The following is an 18,790-nucleotide window of genomic DNA, read 5'->3' as shown; positions in this document are numbered from 1 at the left end:
AGGCCACTAAGACCTGGGGGGAGGGGGCATGAATTAACAACTATCATGGCCAAATCGTATGAATGTTTAGTATGCATATTGTTGTGATTGGTTAATTTATGGGTTTTTTATTAGGGTTTGTGATTTTTTAGATCTTAATTTTGACTTCATTTTTATCGTCTTGTCTTTATATTGTTGTTGCAAGCTGCCCTGAGTCCTTCAGGATTGGGCGGCATGGAAGTCAAATTAAATAAATAATAAATAAATAAATAATGGTTAGAAGAAATAATACAACAAAAGATTAATATGAAGCCAGAAACCTTTTTGTCAGGAATATTCGAGGAGAATTTAGGGAAAAAGCAGAGGTACATTACACAACATATTCTCCCAGCAACAAGAATAGTAATGACTTTTTTTCCTTTTTGTTGTTGTTGCTTGTCTCTTTTGTTTTTTGTTTGTTTTATTTTTTGTCTGTTTTGTTTTATTTTGTTTTGTCTTCTGTCTCCTGTCAAATGCATATAGCCTAGATCAGTGATTTTCAACCTTTTTTGAGCCGCGGCACATTTTTTACATTTACAAAACCATGGGGCACATTGAGGGGGGGGGGGGGGGGCGGCTAAAAAAATATTGGACAAAAAAATTCTCTCTTCCTCCCTTTCGCTCTATTTCTCTCTCCCTCTTTCTCTCCATTCCTCTTTTTTTCTCTCTTCCTTCTTTCCTCTTTTTTGCTCTTTCTCTCTCCCTCCCTACCTCCCTCTATGTCTTTCTCTCTCCCACATTCTCTCCCTCTTTCTTTCTCTCTCTCTCTTGCTTTCTTTCTCTCTCTCTTGCTTTCTTCCTCTCTTGTTCTCTTGCTCTCTCTCTTTCTTTCTTTCTCTCTCTCTCTTGCTTGCTTTCTCTCTCTTGCTTTCTTTCTCTCTTGCTTGCTTTTTCTTTCTCTCTTTTTCTTTCTTTCTCTCTTGTTTTCTTTCTCTGAGCTTCGCGGCACACCTGACCATGTCTCGCGGCACACTAGTGTGCCACGGCACACTGGTTGAAAAACACTGGCCTAGATTATAATTTGATACACAATCTTTGTTTCTTCCATTTATTTATTTTCCTTCTGTATCTCTACATGCTTACATTGTTGTTTGTACCTAAATGTATTTACTGTACAGTGATCCCTCGAGTTTCGCGATCTCGATTATTGCGAAACGCTATATCGCGATTTTTCAACCCGGAAGTAAACAACACCATCTGCGCATGTGCGCCATTTTTTTTTTCTATGGCCACGCATGCGTAGATGGTGGAGTTTGCTTCCCCCTGGCCAGATCAGCTGCTGGGTGGCTTCCCTGGGTCTTCCCCCTCTTGCCGGGGTTTCCCCTTTGCGTGGGCGGCGGGGAAACCCCAGCGTTGCTTCCCAGCTGAGTGGCGCGAGCAACGGCGTGGGCGGGCGAAAGGCGGGCGCGCGGACATTGGCACACGAGCGGTGTGGCGGCCGGACAAACGGCGGCCGCTCCTGGCGGCAGCACGAGCAACACGAACGGCATGGCGGCCGAACAAACGCACGAGCAACGCAAGCGGCGTGGCGGCCGGACGAATGGCGGCCGCGCCTGGCGGCAGCACGATCAACACAAACGACATGGCGGCCGAACAAACGCATGAGCAACGCAAGCGGCGTGGCGGCCGGACAAATGGCGGCCGCGCCTGGCGGCAGCACGAGCAACACAAACGGCATGGCGGCCGAACAAACGCACGAGCAACGCAAGCGGCGTGGCGGCCGGACAAACGGATTCTCCTCCGACCTGCCCTCACCTTAGCTTCCAGCTGATGCTTCGATCCTTGGAAGAGGCCAGAGCGCCTTTCTGCACCACACTCTGCGCTCGGGTTCCTTTCCAGAAGATGGAAGTTTCTCTCTTTCCATCCTTTCTAGCAATAAAATACTCGATGGTTAAAATGGTTTTAACCATCGAGTATTGTATTGCTAGAAAGGATGGAAAGAGAGAAACTTCCATCTTCCGGAAAGGAACCCGAGCGCAGAGTGTGGTGCAGAAAGGCGCTCTGGCCTCTTCCAAGGATCGAAGCATCAGCTGGAAGCTAAGGTGAGGGCAGGTCGGAGGAGAATCCGTTTGTCCGGCCGCCACGCCGCTTGCGTTGCTCGTGAGTTTGTTCGGCCGCCACGCCGTTCGTGTTGCTCGTGCTGCCGGCAGGCGCGGCCGCCATTCGTCCGGCCGCCACGCCGCTTGCGTTGCTCGTGCGTTTGTTCGGCCGCCATGCCGTTTGTGTTGTTCGTGCTGCCGCCAGGCGCGGCCGCCATTTGTCCGGCCGCCACGCCGCTTGCGTTGCTCGTGCGTTTGTTCGGCCGCCACGCTGTTTGTGTTGTTCGTGCTGCCGCCAGGCGCGGCCGCCATTTGTCCGGCCGCCACGCCGCTCGTGCGCCCCTTGTCCGCGCGCCCGCCCTTCGCCCACCCATGCCGTTGCTCGCGCCACTCAGCTGGGAAGCGGCGTTGCTCGCGCCAGCAGCGGCGGCACGAGCGGCGCGGCGGCCGGACAAGCGGCGGGCAGGCGGGTCCTCAGCTGTTGGGCGGGGGTCTTCCCAAGTGCGGAAGTAAAAAACACCATCTGCACATGCGCGAGGGCACGCATGCGCAGATGGTGTTTTTACTTCCGCACCACTATATCGCGAAAAATCGAGTATCGCGAGGGGTCTTGGAACGTAACCCTCGCGATACTCGAGGGATCACTGTATATATTCTTGTAAATAAAAACTTTATACAGTATATATAAAAAAAGAATAGTAATGACACAATACCGGAAACAGAATGAAATAACCAAGTGATAGGATTATTATCAAAAAATATTAGTGTGTGCAGAATTGGACAAAGTAACATACACATTGAATAAGAAAAAAGATACAGAATTTTATGAAAGCTGGAATATGTTCTATAGTTAGATAGAGGAAAGAGAAAATGAGGAGAGTAGAGGGAACAGGAGACATCTGTAGGGTGTAAAGCCATAGACAGAGATAGAGATATAAGGAATAAATAATAATAATAATAATAATAATAATAATAATAATAATAATAATAATAATAGTAGTAGTAGATCCTTGGAACAAACTTCCAGCAGATGTGGTAGATAAATCCACAGTAACTGAATTTAAACATGCCTGGGATAAACATATATCCATCCTAAGATAAAATACAGAAAATAGTATAAGGGCAGACTAGATGGACCATGAGGTCTTTTTCTGCCGTCAGACTTCTATGTTTCTAATATGAGAAAATATTATTTCACTGAAAGAGTAGTAGATCCTTGGAACAAACTTCCAGCAGACGTGGTTGGTAAACCCACAGTAACTGAATTTAAACATGCCTGGGATAAACATATATCCATCCTAAGATAAAATACAGAAAATAGTATAAGGGCAGACTAGATGGACCATTAGGTCTTTTTCTGCCGTCAGTCTTCTATGTTTCTATGTTTCTATAATAATAATAATAATAATAATAATAATAATAATAATAATAATAATAATAATAATAATAATAATAATAATAAAGTGTTTGTATTTTGATTGTATTACTGTATATGTATAGATATTGAAATATTGATGAAATAGATTGAAAGTTAAGAACTGTAAAAAGAATACAGTTTAACTGATTGGAATATTACAACAGTATAGTTTACCGTTTTAAAAAAAAGGTCTAGAAGTTGGTTTTTCTTATTTTTTTGTGGGGGGGTGGTTTGTATGTTTGAATGTATCTGTTATGTTATTTGTGTACAAGTCTTGATCAATGTTTTCAATGTAATTTTAATATTTATATTCAATAAAAATCATTTTTAAAAAATAAATTTAAAAAAAAAAAGGAAACAAGGACTACCTAACCCTTCTCACGATCTGGATTCCATCTCTCTGGTGATGCAAAGGTGGCGCAGCAGGTAGCGTGCTGTACTGCAGGCCACTAAAGCTGACTGCTGGATCTGTAGGTCAGCGGTTCAAATCTCATCACTGGCTCAAGGTTGACTCAGCCTTCCATCCTTCCGAGGTGGGTCAAATGAGGACCCGGATTGTGGGGGCAATAGCCTAGCTCTGTTAAAAAAAGTGCTATTGCTAACATGTTGTGAGCTGCCCTGAGTCTAAGGAGAAGGGCGGCATTAAAAAAATCGAAAAATTAAACAAACAAACAAATATAGGATAGCTTTGGCCTTTTTGGTTGCTGTAGCACACACTTCTGGCCCATATGTTCTCTTCCTGTTTGCTATTATTTCTGAAATTCGAGCTAGCCGACGGACGGTCTCCCCTCCAAACACACTCTTACCTGCTTGCCAAATGGAGACCCCTGCCTCCTCCGGAGACGCCCTCTTAGCCTGGGCAAGCGCCAAAGCGTCCTCCGAGAACTGGACCTTCTTCTTGAACTGCACCTCCAGGAAGGGGATGGCTTCGGGCATCTTTGCCGAGAGCAGCCGGTAGCAGATGTCGGGTTTGCCGATAAACCTCTGGCGGACCCAGATTTCGTAAGGGCTGTGGACCCTCACGTCGTCCACGTCCCTCTTGTCGAACCAGTGCAGCAGCTGGGACTTGGCGTCGCAGATCCTCAGGCCGGACACTAAGAGGGTGAGGCTGCCCGGCTTGACGTCGGCCCGTTCGGTGATGACGACGGGGATATGCACGATGACGCCGTCTTTACTTTTGGCGGGAGAAGCTGCGGGGTTCTCCTTTGCCTTCGGCGCTGCTTCGGACGCGGCCTTGGGGAGTTTCCCACCGAAGGGCCACCAGGATGGAGATTCGAGTTCAGACAATAACCTAAGAGGAAGGGGGTGCAATGAGAAATACAAGCAGTCCCCGAATTATGATCATTATTATAATGTTCAAACTTACAACCGCAATGGGGGGAAAAATACCATATTTTTCAGAGTATAAGACGCATCTTAGTTTTGGGGAGGAAAATGGGGGGGGGGGGATCTACCCACCAGGTATTCACCTGGCCAGGGTCCTTAGTCTGGTCAGCTTCAGCACATTATTTTATCCCCTCCTTAGGGCTGAAAAAAAACTTCTTCGGAGTAGCAATGAAAAAAAGCCTGCAAAGACTTAGGACTAGAAAAAAAACTTCTTCAGAGTACAGGGTTCCCTCGATTTTCGCAGGGAATGCATTCCGAGACCGCCCACAAAAGTTGAATTTCCGCGAAGTAGAGATGCGGAAGTAAATACATTATTTTTGGATATGAACAGTATCTCAAGCCTTCCCGTAACATTTTAAACCCCTAAATTGCAATTTCCCATTCCCTTAGCAACCATTCAGATTATTACTCACCATGTTTATTTATTAAAGTTTATTAAAAATATTTATTAAAGGCGGATGAAAGTGGTATAGGGTGGTATAGGGGGGAAAACCGTGAAGTATTTTTTAATTAATATTTTTGAAAAACCGTGGTATAAACTTTTCACGAAGTTCGAACCTGTGAAAATCGAGGGAACACTGTAGTAGTGGAAAAATCTTGCAAAGACTTAGGACTTAGAAAAAAAGACTCTGAACTGGAACTCACTGTCTGACGTCTGTTGGCGATTGTCCCAAATCACCCAGCCAGCCTTCATGCCTCAGGCATGAAAGTCAGACTCTCCTGGCTTCTAGGCTAGCTCCTCAATACCAACTGCCCAAAACTGGCTCTCTTCCAATCCCAATTGCAGACATAAGTCAAGGCCTTCTTACGTTAAGGCAACATAGGACCCTTCCCCAATACAGCTCTTCCTCCTTATTTCAGGAGAAAGTATTCTTCCATTTAAGTCACTAATGTCATTTTTACACAGTTCTACACCCATATTTCATACTTTTCTTATTTACATTTCTGTTTACAATACATCATATTTTTTCCTTGTTCCAATTCTTAGTCTTTTCCACATTGTCACTTTGTCTTCCTCTTATTTTTTTAATCCAGTTGTACCATTTAGTCCAAACCTTATAATAATCTAACTCCTTTTGTCCTTTTAATTCCATTTTCAATTTGTCCATTTCTGCACACCTCTATATTTTAGAAACATAGAAACATAGAAGACTGACGGCAGAAAAAGACCCCATGGTCCATCTAGTCTGCCCTTTTACTATTTCCTGTATTTTATCTTACAATGGATATATGTTTATCCCAGGCATGTTTAAATTCAGTTACTGTGGATTTATCTACCACGTCTGCTGGAAGTTTGTTCCAAGGATCTACTACTCTTTCAGTAAAATAATACTTTCTCATGTTGCCTTTGATCTTTCCCCCAACTAACTTCAGATTGTGTCCCCTTGTTCTTGTGTTCACTTTCCTGTTAAAAACACTTCCCTCCTGAACCCTATTTAACCCTTTAACATATTTAAATGTTTCGATCATGTCCCCCCTTTTCCTTCTGTCTTCCAGACTATACAGATTGAGTTCATGAAGTCTTTCCTGATACGTTTTATACTTCAGACCTTCCACCATTCTTGTAGCCCGTCTTTGGACCCATTCAATTTTGTCCATATCTTTTTGTAGGTGAGGTCTCCAGAACTGAACACAGTACTCCAAATGTGGTCTCACCAGCGCTCTATATAAGGGGATCACAATCTCCCTCTTCCTGCTTGCTATACCTCTAGCTATGCAGCCAAGCATCCTACTTGCCTTTCCTACTGCCCGACCACACTGCTCACCCATTTTGAGACTGTCAGAAATCACTACCCCTAAATCCTTCTCTTCTGAAGTTTTTGCTAACACAGAACTGCCAATGCAATACTCAGATTTAGGATTCCTTTTCCCCAAGTGCATTATTTTACATTTGGAAACATTAAACTGCAGTTTCCATTGCTTTGACCATTTATCTAGTAACGCTAAATCATTTACCATATTACAGACCCCTCCAGGAATATCAACCCTATTGCACACTTTAGAGTCATCGGCAAATAGGCAAACCTTCCCTACCAAACCTTCCCCTATGTCACTCACAAACATATTAAAAAGAATAGGACCCAGAACAGACCCTTGTGGCACACCGCTTGTAACCTGTCTCTGCTCAGAATACTCGCCATTAACAATAACTCTCTGATGTCTATGCTTCAGCCAGCTTGAAATCCACTGAACTATCCAGGGATTAAGTCCAATCTTCACTAATTTATCTATCAGCTCTTTATGTGGAACCGTATCAAAGGCTTTGCTGAAGTCCAGATAGGCAATATCCACGGCACCAATCAATCAATACATTTTCCAATATATATTTAAAGAAGAAAATTAAAAAATGACAAATAAATAGAAATGAATTGGAGAGAAAAGGAAGGAGGGAGAAAGGAAGTAAATAAGGAGGGAAGGAAGACAGGAAGGGGAGGGGAGGGAAATGAAAGTAAGGAGAGAAAGAAAAGAAAAAAGAAAGAAGAGAGAGAGAGAAAGAGGAAGGAAGGAAGGAAGGAAGGAAGGAAGGAAGGAAGGCAGAATGACAGACAGAAGGAAGGACGCAGAAAGAGAAGGGAAACTGCAGCTCTCCACCTGATCAGGAGGACAAGTTATCTCTGCCAACGAGGGTCCTCTAAGATGTTCTCCTAGTCCCCACCAACTCTACGACCCACCCTGTGGGAAGACCGAATCCCACACCCACGTGGGGTGTCGCCATACCTGTCTGCCACGTCCATCTCGGACTCAATCTTGTCCAGGCCCTTCACGATGTTATCAAACTGTTCACCCTGGTGCTCCAGGACCTTGGCGGTATCTTCCAGGCGTTTCTCAGATCCCATCAGCAAGCCGGTCAATTCTTTGCCCTTGGAAGTCTGGACGCACGCCGCCTGAGGCCTGGCTCCGCTGGGCGAGAGAAGCTGTTCTCTCCAAAAATGTTCCAGCACGTTGAAGATGACATTTCGGTTGGGTTGGAGGGAGCTGAACCAGTGCTTGGTGTTGTTCTCCAAGAGGGTGAGGGAACTGAAGATTAAGGCGGACGATTCTTTCTTGATCTCGCTGATGGAAGAAAGAGGGAAGCTGGCCAGGGTCTCCCCGGATTTGTCCGCTGTAAATTTGACCGAAACCGGTGTCAGCAGGAGTTTGCCGGGGACCCACTGTTTCTCCGCGTTGAGATAATAGGAGCAGGACCAAGCATGGATGTGAATGCGGTCGTCCATGATCTTATTTCTTAGCTTCCGCTTCCTCAAACAAACAATTCACACCTTCCAAAGATCAAAAACATTGCACAATCAGCGATTAGTAATTAAACACACGACAGCTCACTCACCTTTCAGGAGCCTTATGACAAATAGATGTGTTCCAAACACTGAAGGAGGCATGGTGAGAATCTAACTCAGGGCTGTCCATCCTTGACTTCAATTCCCAGAATCCCCATGGATGGGGAATTCTGGAAATTTATTTATTTGTTATTTATATTTGTATGGGCTACAAGAATGGTGGAAGGTCTTAAGCATAAAACGTATCAGGAAAGACTTCATGAACTCAATCTGTAGAGTCTGGAGGACAGAAGGAAAAGGGGGGACATGATCGAAACATTTAAATATGTTAAAGGGTTAAATAAGGTTCAGGAGGGAAGTGTTTTTAATAGGAAAGTGAACACAAGAACAAGGGGGCACAATCTGAAGTTAGTTGGGGAAAGATCAAAAGCAACGTGAGAAAATATTATTTTACTGAAAGAGTAGTAGATCCTTGGAACAAACTTCCAGCAGACGTGGTTGGTAACTGAATTTAAACATGCCTGGGATAAACACATATCCATCCTAAGATAAAATACAGGAAATAGTGTAAGGGCAGACTAGATGGACTATGAGGTCTTTTTCTGCGGTGAGTCTTCTATGTTTCTATGCCGCCCACTCCAATAGGAACTCAGAGCGGCTAACAATAATTACTGAAAACAGTAAAAATACAACAACAATAAAATAGAAATATTATAAAAACAAGTAGGGAATAAACTTTAAAAACCATACATATACACAGTCATTCTTAATTCCAGGCCTGCCAGAAAAGCCAGGCCTTAACGGCTTTCCAGAATTGAAGCCCACAGGTCTAAAATTTGCCAAGGAATGGACACCACTGCTTTAAAATATTGAAAATGCGAATTCACTGCTTCTGAATCCCAAATCTTGAGTTTTGAATATCTGAAGCTGCGTTCGTCTGAATTAACTGTTGGGTTTACTAGTCCTCAACTTGCAGTTCTTAAACTTACAAACACTTGTTTAATGACCGTTCAATCTTTAAAAAAAAAAAGTGGCTTATGTCCAGTTCTCACACCTATGACCGCTGCAGCATCTACAGTCAGGTAGTCGAACTTCAGATGATTGACAAAGCATCCCTTAGGCTGTGCAACTGTCATTTGCAACCTTCCTCAGCAGCTTCTGGCAAGCAAACACAAATTCTATTAGTTCAATGAAACTAAACCCCAGGCACAATCAATAATCCCTTTCTCAGTTTCTACCCTTCAAAAAAAGTCAAAACAAGAAAATGTAATTTTTGTTTAAAATAGACCAATTCTATTTCGTCATTGCAATACACTGGATACACCATGTCAACATAGAAGCACCCAAACCTGGACACAGGCTCCTCAACCTTGCTCATTTTAAGTTCTCTCTGTTTGCCATTCCTGCCTGCTGTACCCAAACCCAATAAATTGTCTTAATTAAACACAGTATTTCCCCCATTTACCTGGACTGTTGGTGGATTCAGAAGCTTGTGACAACTTAAAAATTCTTATCGATTTTGAGACTTCCTGGTTTTGGAGTCCAACAAAAATTGCCCAAAATTGTAGAGATTTAAAACAAAAAACAAGGAAAAGGGGGAAAAAACCCCTATCACACTATATAAAATTCGATAGACATCTAAATCTTAGAAAACAGATATTTGATCATCCAAAGCCAGCGTTTGACTGTCCCCAGCACAAGAAAATGAATATCAAATGAGGATGCTAGATATTACACACACACATATATATATATAGTTTTGATCTCATGATTCATTAAGCAAGTCACCTATTTACTACCTGGCTAAGTCATCTGCTCACATGATGAAATGGAGGAAATTATCTTTTCTCAGGCATCACATGCTGTCCACAGTCAATATCCCATCAGGAATCCAGGTCTTATATTGATACAGGTAGTCCTCGGTTTACAACCACAGCTGAGCCCAAAACTTTATGTTGCTAAGTGAGACATTTGTTAAGTGAGTTTTGCCCCATTTTACGACCTTTCTTGCCACAAGCGAATCACTGCAATGGTCAGTCACATAGTTATTAAGCGAATCTGGGCTTCTCCCACTGACTTCACTTGTCAAAAGTTTGCAAAAGTGGATCACGTGACCCTGGGACACTGTGGCCGTCATAATTATGAGTCAGTTCCCAAGCATCTCAATTCTGACCACGAGAATGCCCGCAGTGGTCAAAAGCCACCATTGTAACATCGAACGGTCACTAAATGAACTGCTTTAAGTCCAGGACTACGTGTCCTTCTGGTTATTTTTTAAAATATTTAATTTAGATGCCTCCCACCTTTATTATTATTATCACAAATAACTCAAGGCAGCGAATGTATTTGACAGAGTTTCCTCATCCTATTTCCCCCAAAACAACGACCCTGTAAGGTAGGTTGGTTTGAGAGAAGGGTGATTGGCTTTCATGGCTAAGGCAGGACTTGAACTCACCTCTGCAATTCTAATCCAGGATTTCCCCTTGGGATGCCGCCAGTTTTTATAAAAGCTGTTTTCTTTGCTAGGCAGAGGATGCAACCTTTCCAGAAAAATCAATAAATTACACTTCAGACCAGACAAACATACCATATTTTTCGGAGTACAAGGGGCTCCATTTTCCTCCCTAAAAGAGGCTAAAAATTTGGGTGCATTTTATACTCTGAATGTAGCTTTTTTTGAAGTTTTTTCCCCCAGCCCTAACTAGCCGCTAACAATCTTCCCAGCTTTTACCTTGCAAGCTCCTTCATTGTTACTCTTTGCGAAGAAAGTTTTCCAAGCCCTAAGTCTTTGCAGGCTTTTTTTCATTGCTCTACTTCAGTGGTTCTCAACCTTTCTAATGCCAAAACCCATTTAAAGTCCAGGAGGGAACTGTTTTTAATAGGAAAGTGAACACAAGAACAAGGGGTCACAATCTGAGGTTAGTTGGGGGAAAGATCAGAAGCAACATGAGAAAATATTATTTTACTGAAAGAGTAGTAGATCCCTGGAACAAACTTCCAGCAGAGGTGGTTGGTCAATCCACAGGAACTGAATTTAAACATGCCTGGGATAAACATAGATCCATCCTAAGATAAAATACAGAAAATAGTATAAGGGCAGATTACATGGACCATGAGGTCTTTTTCTGCCGTCAGTCTTCTATGTTTCTACAGTTCCTCTTGTTGTGGTAACCCCCAACCATAAGTCTAGCGCCAATTCTCCCAACAGAGCTTTAAGCTGATTGGCAGGAAGGTCAGAGGGAGACCCCCAATGTAAACACCTGATTGGTCAGATTGCAAAAATATGTTCCAAGGCGCCAGAATAGAAGCTTTAGTTCCTAACACCGTGGGAAATTTGTATTTTCTCAGGTCTTAGGTGACCCCTGTGAAATGGTCACTCGACCCCCAAAGGGGTCCCGACCCCTAGGTTGAGAACCACTGCTCTACTTGCTCCAAATGTTTCTGTCCAGCTCTAACCAGGTGCTAACGATGTTCCTAGTTTGCAGGCTCTTTCATTATTACTCTCTCCAAAGCCCTAACCAGGGGATAAAATAATGTGCTGAAACTGACCAGACTAAGGACGCTAGCCAGATGAATATCTAGTAGGCAGATTTCCCCTCCCCCTATTTTCCTCCCCAAAAATTAAGGTGAGTCTTCTTCTTCTTCTTCATCATCATCATCATTATCATCATTATTATTATGTCAATACAACGCAGCAAACAAGATCACTATGCAGTCGGGCGTTTCCCAAGCACCTAGGACTGCGTGATGTAGGGGCGAATTATGTTTGCCGATCCCAGTAAAGCGGCCTTTTGCAATTGACAGATGGAGATTTTGTCAATTCCGATGGTTTTCAAATGTCCGCTGAGATCCTTTGGCCCTGCGCCCAGCGTGCCAAGTACCACTGGGACCACTTTCACTGGCTTATGCCAGAGTCGTTGCAGCTCTATTTTTAGATCTTTGTATTTCACTAATTTCTCTAGCTGCTTCTCCTCAATTCTGCTGTACCCTGGGATTGCGATGTCGATGATCCATACTTTCTTTTTCTCCACAATCAGGATGTCTGGTGTGTTATGCTTCAGAATTCGGTCAGTCTGAAGTCGGAAGTCCCACAGTGGTTTTGATTTGCTTATTATTATTATTATTATTATTATTATTATTATTATTATTATTATTATTATTATTATAATAGATTTGTATGCCGCCCCTCTCTGGAGACTCGGAGAGGCTCACAACAACAAAACAGTACAAATCCAATGGTTAAAACAATTTAAAACCCTTAATATAAAAAACAATCACACATCTCACATAAACAATACGTAAAGCCGAAACGGCCCAGGAGAATCAATTTCCCCATGCCTGGCGACAGAGGTGGGTTTTAAGGAGTTTGCGAAAGGCAACTCCGGGGGAGTTGATTCCAGAGGGTCGAGGCCGCCACAGAGAAGGCTCTTCCCCTGGGTCCTGCCAGACGACATTGTTTTGTCAATGGGACCCGGAGAAGGCCAACTCTGAGGGATCTAACCGGTCGCTGGGATTCGTGCGGCGGAAGGCGGTCCCGGAGATATTCTGGTCCGATGCCATGAAGGGCTTTATACTCCGGTGCGTGTTATATTCTGAAAAATATGGTATGTTATCAGTCCTTTTTCCGGAAACCTTCAAGGAACTGTCCATGAAATAAAATATTAAAATGTTGCCATATTTCCTTGTTTACTCCAAAGTAGAGCACTTGGTTATCGTTGTTTTTTTTTAAAAAAAACCATAATTTTTAATTATTAATGGCAAGACAGCCAGGAAATGGAAGCTAAGTACAAGCTGTACCGGCAGAGTCGGTCAAGTGCATTCAAGACAAAACAAGACCGTTAAAGTCAAAACGCTTCTAGGACCAACACTATTCATTCTTTACATAAACAACCTTAGTGATCATATTGTAAGTAGCTGCCTTCTCTTTGCTGATGAAGTTAAACTATTCAACATCACCGACAATACCTCTACCCTTCAAAAAGACCTAGATCATGTATCACAATGGTCTCATATCTGGCAACTTCAAATCTCAATCAATACATGCTCTGTCTTACACATTGGCAAGAAGAATCAGAACTCAAAATACAAACTTGGAGGGCACAAGCTTGTAGACCAGGGGTCCCCAAACTTTTTACACAGGTGGCCAGTTCACTGTCCCTCGGACTGTTGGAGGGCCAGACTATAAAAAAAACCTATGAACAAATCCCTACGCACACTGCACATACCTTGTTTTAAAGTAAAAAACAAAATGGGAACGTACTATTTAGAGGGGGAAGGTCTGAAATTCATATATGTTTATGTTTTGTTTTTAATTTTCTTTTGTTGACATCTGATTGGCTATACAAGGTTTTCTTGGCTTATGAAAAATAAAGAAAGAAAGAAGGAAGCACTTTGGCATAATGGTTAATAAGTTAGAAATATAATTGGTCCTGCACTTTTTGAAGGAACATTAAGCAGGAAATTTAATTGAAAGAAAATGAATGTAACTGGATGACAAAATTAGAAAAAAAACTTTTGCAACTTTTTTGATGATTGATATTAGTTACTAACAAAATACTGCATTTTATTCATGGAAAGTTAGATGGTACACTGTGTTGTTTGAATGTATGTTGAGAGAAAAAAATTAAAAAATTACACACACCCCAAAACAGTCCTTCCTTCCTCTGTCCCTCCATTCATTTCATTCTTCTTCCTTCCTTCCTTTTCCCCCTCCATTTCTCCTTCCTTCCCTCCTTCATTCCTCTCCACTTCTCCTTCCCTCCTTCTCTTTCCTTTTTCTTTCTTTCTCTCTCTCTTTTCCCTGTGCTCTTGTCACTCACCAGAGGGCCGGATAAATGGCCTCAGTGAGCCGCATGTGGCCCGCGGGCCGTAGTTTGGGGACCGCTGTTGTAGACGATCCTCACTCTGTTAAGGACCTTGGAGAACTCATATGTAATGACTGTGCCAGAACCCATTGTAACAACATTGCCAAAAAGGCACTAAGAGTTGTTAACCTAATCTTGCGCAGCTTCTTCTCTGGCAACATTGCACTGCTAATCCGAGCTTACCAAACATTTGCCAGGCCAATCCTCGAATACAGCTCACCAATCTGGAACCCGCACTGCATATCGGACATTAGTACAATTGAGAGAGTCCAGAAATATTTCACAAGAGGAAATATCCTCCACTCCTCTGCTCACAACAGAATTCCTTATTCCACCAGATTTTAATGTAGTTCATAAAATCATCTGCACAATGTCCTACCGATCAATGAATACTCCAGCTTCAACCACAACTACACGCACACACACACACACACACACAGTAGATTCAAACTCAATGTAAACCGCTCAAAACTCGATTGTGGAAAATACGACTTCAGCAACAGAGCAATGCCTGGAATGCACTACCTGACTCTGGTTTCTTTCTCAAACCCCAAACACATGACTGTCTACGGTCAAACTCATCCCATTCCTAAGAAGGGATGTATATTTATTTATTTATTTATTGGACTTGTATGCCGCCCCTCTCCATGGACTTGGGGCGGCTAACAACAGTAATAAAAACAGTATGTAGCAATCCAATAATATAACAACTAAAAAACCCTTATTTTAAAAACCAGACAAACATAGACATACCATGCATAAACTGTAGAGGCCCAGGGGGAAAGAATATCTCAGTTCCCCCATGCCTAACGGCAGAGGTGGGTTTTAAGGAGCTTACGAAAGGCGAGGAGGGTGTATATAAACGCAGCATTGTGCCTACTGTCCCTGTCCTACTGTGCTATTGTCCAAATTTACCTATACCTGCTTGCTTTTGTTTATATTTATATTTACAGCTATTATCTTGTACACATTTTGACAAACAAACAAACCAGGAAAATTTGGGGAGATTAATAATAATAATAATATTTATTATTATTATTATTATTAATAATAATAATAATAATAATAATAATAATAATAATAATATTATGCCAGAGTCGTTGCAGCTCGATTAGTGAAATACAAAGATCTAAAAATCGAGCTGCAACGACTCTGGTATAAGCCCGTGAAAGTGGTCCCGGTGGTACTTGGCATGCTGGGCGCAGTATCAAAGGAGCTCAGCGGACATTTGAAAACTATCGGAATTGACAAAATCTCCCATCTGTCAATTGCAAAAGGCCGCTTTACTGGGATCGGCAAACATAATTCGCCGCTACATCACACAGTCCTAGGTGCTTGGGAAGTGCGCGACTGGTGATGAAATACGAAATCCAGCATAGTGATCTCATTTGCTGTGTTGCACTGACATAATTACAATTATAGTTATTATTATTAATTAGATTTGTATGCCGCCCCTCTCCGAGATTCCTGTCAATCCTCTAAAGTATCCTTATACAAGTAGGTAGACCTCAACATTTCCGTTGCTAGTGAGAAACTTAAGTGAGCCTTGCCCTATTTTACAGCCTTTATTGCCGCAGTTGTTAAGTGGATCACGGCAGTTGTTAAATTAGCAGTGAGTCTGATTTTCAAAGGATGGCAAAGAGGGGATCGCATGACCCCGGGACGCTACAACCGTCGTAAATATGAGTCATATTTGCCAAGAGTCTGTATGTACATCATGTGACCATGGGGATGTTGCAATAATAAGGAGTATTGAAGTGAAAAGTGGTCATAAGTTCCTTTCTACAGAGCTGGGGTAAGTTCAGTCATTAAACCAGGAGCCCTCAAACGTGGCAACTTTGAAGACCTCTGGACTTCAACTCCCAGAATTCTCCTGCCAACTATGCTCTGCATTAAATGAATGGATTGTAGATTTATTATTATATGGCAAGGACTAGCCATGTAATAAATGGTAGCTAGTGGGATAGAGAACATTCACACACCCACCCCCGGTCTCCTCTCTATCTGTGCATTTTGCTCCCTATCTCTTCATCTTATTAAATTTTTATTTCAAATGATCATTTTTCAATTTAAAAAAATATTTATTGTTTTCATATTTTACATTGCAATTTATTCAATGCCTGTAAGTCACCAGGGGTTGCCTTTGGCAACATCCAAAAATGTCCAGAATGGTATAATAGTAATAACGTTTACATTTATATACTGCTTCACAGTGTTTTGCAGCCCTCTCTAAGCGGTTTACAGAGAGTAAACCTCTTGCCCCCAACAATCTGGATCCTCATTTTACCCACCTTGGAAGGATGGAAGGCTGAGTCAACCTTGAGCCTGGTGAGATTCGATCTGCCAAACTTCGGGCAGCCGGTGATCAGCAGAAGTAGCCTACAGTACTGCGCTCTAACCACTGTACCACCACATTCTATAAGGTCCCCTGCTTGAGCAGGAGGTCAGACTAGAAGACCACCAAGATCCCTTCCAACTCTGTTATTCTGTATTCTGCAGGATGGGCGGCATGCAAGGTTGATAAACAGATAGATATAGGAGTAAAATGTCTATGGATGTGTTAATTGCATACAAAATACAAATACCCGACCACAATTACAGTAATAGCTACAAATTATTTTTTGCAGGATGTCTAATCAAACCATCTCTTTCATATTTTGAATCTGCTGGACAAAAGTATTTACTTTTTTCACATACTGTGGGATATTAATTACAGGTAAGTCCTCGATGTACAGCCATTCGTTTAGTGACTGTTCAAAGTTACAATAGCCCTGGAAGAAAGGGAACTTTTGCCATTTTCACACACATGACCACTGCGGCATCCCCATAGTCACGTGATCAAAATTTGGACACTTGACAACTGGCTCATATTCATGAAGGTTGCAATGTCCTAGGGTCACATGATCCCGCTTTTACCACCCTTTTTAAAATAAGGAACGTCATTGGGGAAGTGAGAAATTTAAGTGAGTTTTGCCCCGTTTTACAACCTATCTTGCCACAGTTATTAAGTGAATCCCTGCAGTAACACAGTCTAGAGCAGTGTTTCCCAACCTTGGCAACTTGAAGGTATCAGGACTTCAACTCCCAGAATTCCCCAGCCAGCATTTGCTGGCTGGGGAATTCTGGGAGTTGAAGTCCTGATATCTTCAAGTTGCCAAAATTGGGAAACACTGGTTTAGAGAATGTGGCTTCCCCGTTGACTTGGCTTGTAACAAGATTGCAAAAGGGGGTCATGCGATTTCCCCCGGGATTATGCAATCGTCATAAATACAAATCAGTTGCCAAGTGTCGGGATTTTGGTCACGTGATCATGGGGATGCTGCGATGGTTGTAAGCGTGAAAAATGGTCCTAAGTCACTTTTTTCAATGGTGTTGTATTTTCTAATAGTCACTAAATGAACTGTTGTTAAGTCGAGGACTACCTGTATCTATACTGTTTGATGATGATTTGTGAGCTGAATAGAATAATTGATAACAGAATAGGAATAGGGTAGAATATAGAACAGAATAGAATAAATGGAATGAAGAATAGAATAAGAATAGAACAGAACAGAATAAAGAATAGAATAAAGAAAAATATTGAATTAATAATATATTATAGAATGAAGAATAGAATGAATAGAATAAAGAATAGAATAGAATGAAGAATAGAACAGAAAGAAATGGAATGAAGAACAGAATAGAATAATAGTACAGAATAGAATAAAGAATAGAAACATAGAAACATAGAAGACTGACGGCAGAAAAAGACCTCATGGTCCATCTAGTCTGCCCTAATACTATTTCCTGTATTTTATCTTATAATGGATATATGTTTATCCCAGGCATGTTTACATTCGGTTACTGTGGATTTACCAACCACGTCTGCTGGAAGTTTGTTCCAAGGATCTACTACTCTTTCAGTGAAATAATATTTCCTCACGTTGCCTTTGATCTTTCCCCCAACTAACTTCAGATTGTGTCCCCTTGTTCTTGTGTTCACTTTCCTATTAAAAACACTTCCCTCCTGGACCTTATTTGACCCTTTAACATATTTAAATGTTTCGATCATGTCCCCCCTTTTCCTTCTGTCTTCCAGACTATACAGATTGAGTTCATTTAGTCTTGCCTGATACGTTTTATACTTAAGACCTTCCACCATTCTTGTAGCCCGTCTTTGGACCCGTTCAATTTTGTCAATATCTTTTTGTAGGTGAGATTAGATTAGAATAGAATGAAGAATAGAATAGAATAGGAATAGAATAGAATGAAGAATAGAATAATAGTATAAAGAACAGAATAGAATATAATGAATAATAGATAGAATAGGAATGGAATAAGAATGGAATAGAATGGAATGAAGAATAGAATAAAGAATAGAATAAAAAATAGGATAGGATAGGATAAGACAGGAATAGAATAGAAAGAAGTAGAATAGTATAGAATAGAATAAAGAATGGAATAGAATGAAGAATAGAATAGAATGGAACAGAATGAAGAATAGATCAGAACAGAACAAACTTTATTGTCAATTTCAATGTAGACTAATCAGCATGTATTAAAATGAAATTTCGTTGCAGACAGCTGTCAAAGGCCACCCCCTAAAATACAGATTGCGTGAGCATGACATAAATAAATACAAAATTATGCATACACACACACACACCACACACACAATATTATATGACACAGACAAGCACAGTTCGGAGGCGTGCACGTCCATGGCGAGAGAGTAAAACCTCGTTGGCATTTGCCCTGATCCAGAATAAGACGTCCAAAGATCCATAGACCTATAATTAAATCTGGATCAGC

The 18,790-nt window shown here is 41.8% G+C and overlaps 1 protein-coding gene across 1 annotated transcript in view; it reads right to left on the bottom strand.

Moving 5' to 3' along the window:
• SNAP47 (synaptosome associated protein 47) overlaps window positions 1-18,790 on the bottom strand; it is a 34,188-nt gene that overhangs the window by 14,978 nt on the left and 420 nt on the right. Inside the window, exons 2-3 of the mRNA XM_070726475.1 lie at window positions 7,579-8,120; window positions 4,271-4,765 (exon numbers count right to left, since the gene is read on the bottom strand). Coding sequence (XP_070582576.1) covers window positions 4,271-4,765; window positions 7,579-8,075 — 992 coding nt within the window. The 5' untranslated portion in view covers window positions 8,076-8,120. The remainder of the gene's footprint in view (window positions 1-4,270; window positions 4,766-7,578; window positions 8,121-18,790) is intronic.

This window comes from Erythrolamprus reginae, chromosome Z (genome assembly GCF_031021105.1).
Source record: "Erythrolamprus reginae isolate rEryReg1 chromosome Z, rEryReg1.hap1, whole genome shotgun sequence".
Lineage (NCBI taxonomy): Eukaryota > Metazoa > Chordata > Lepidosauria > Squamata > Dipsadidae > Erythrolamprus > Erythrolamprus reginae.
The sequence above is the reverse complement of the archived record's forward strand: the minus strand, read 5'-3'. Positions and strand labels throughout refer to the sequence as shown.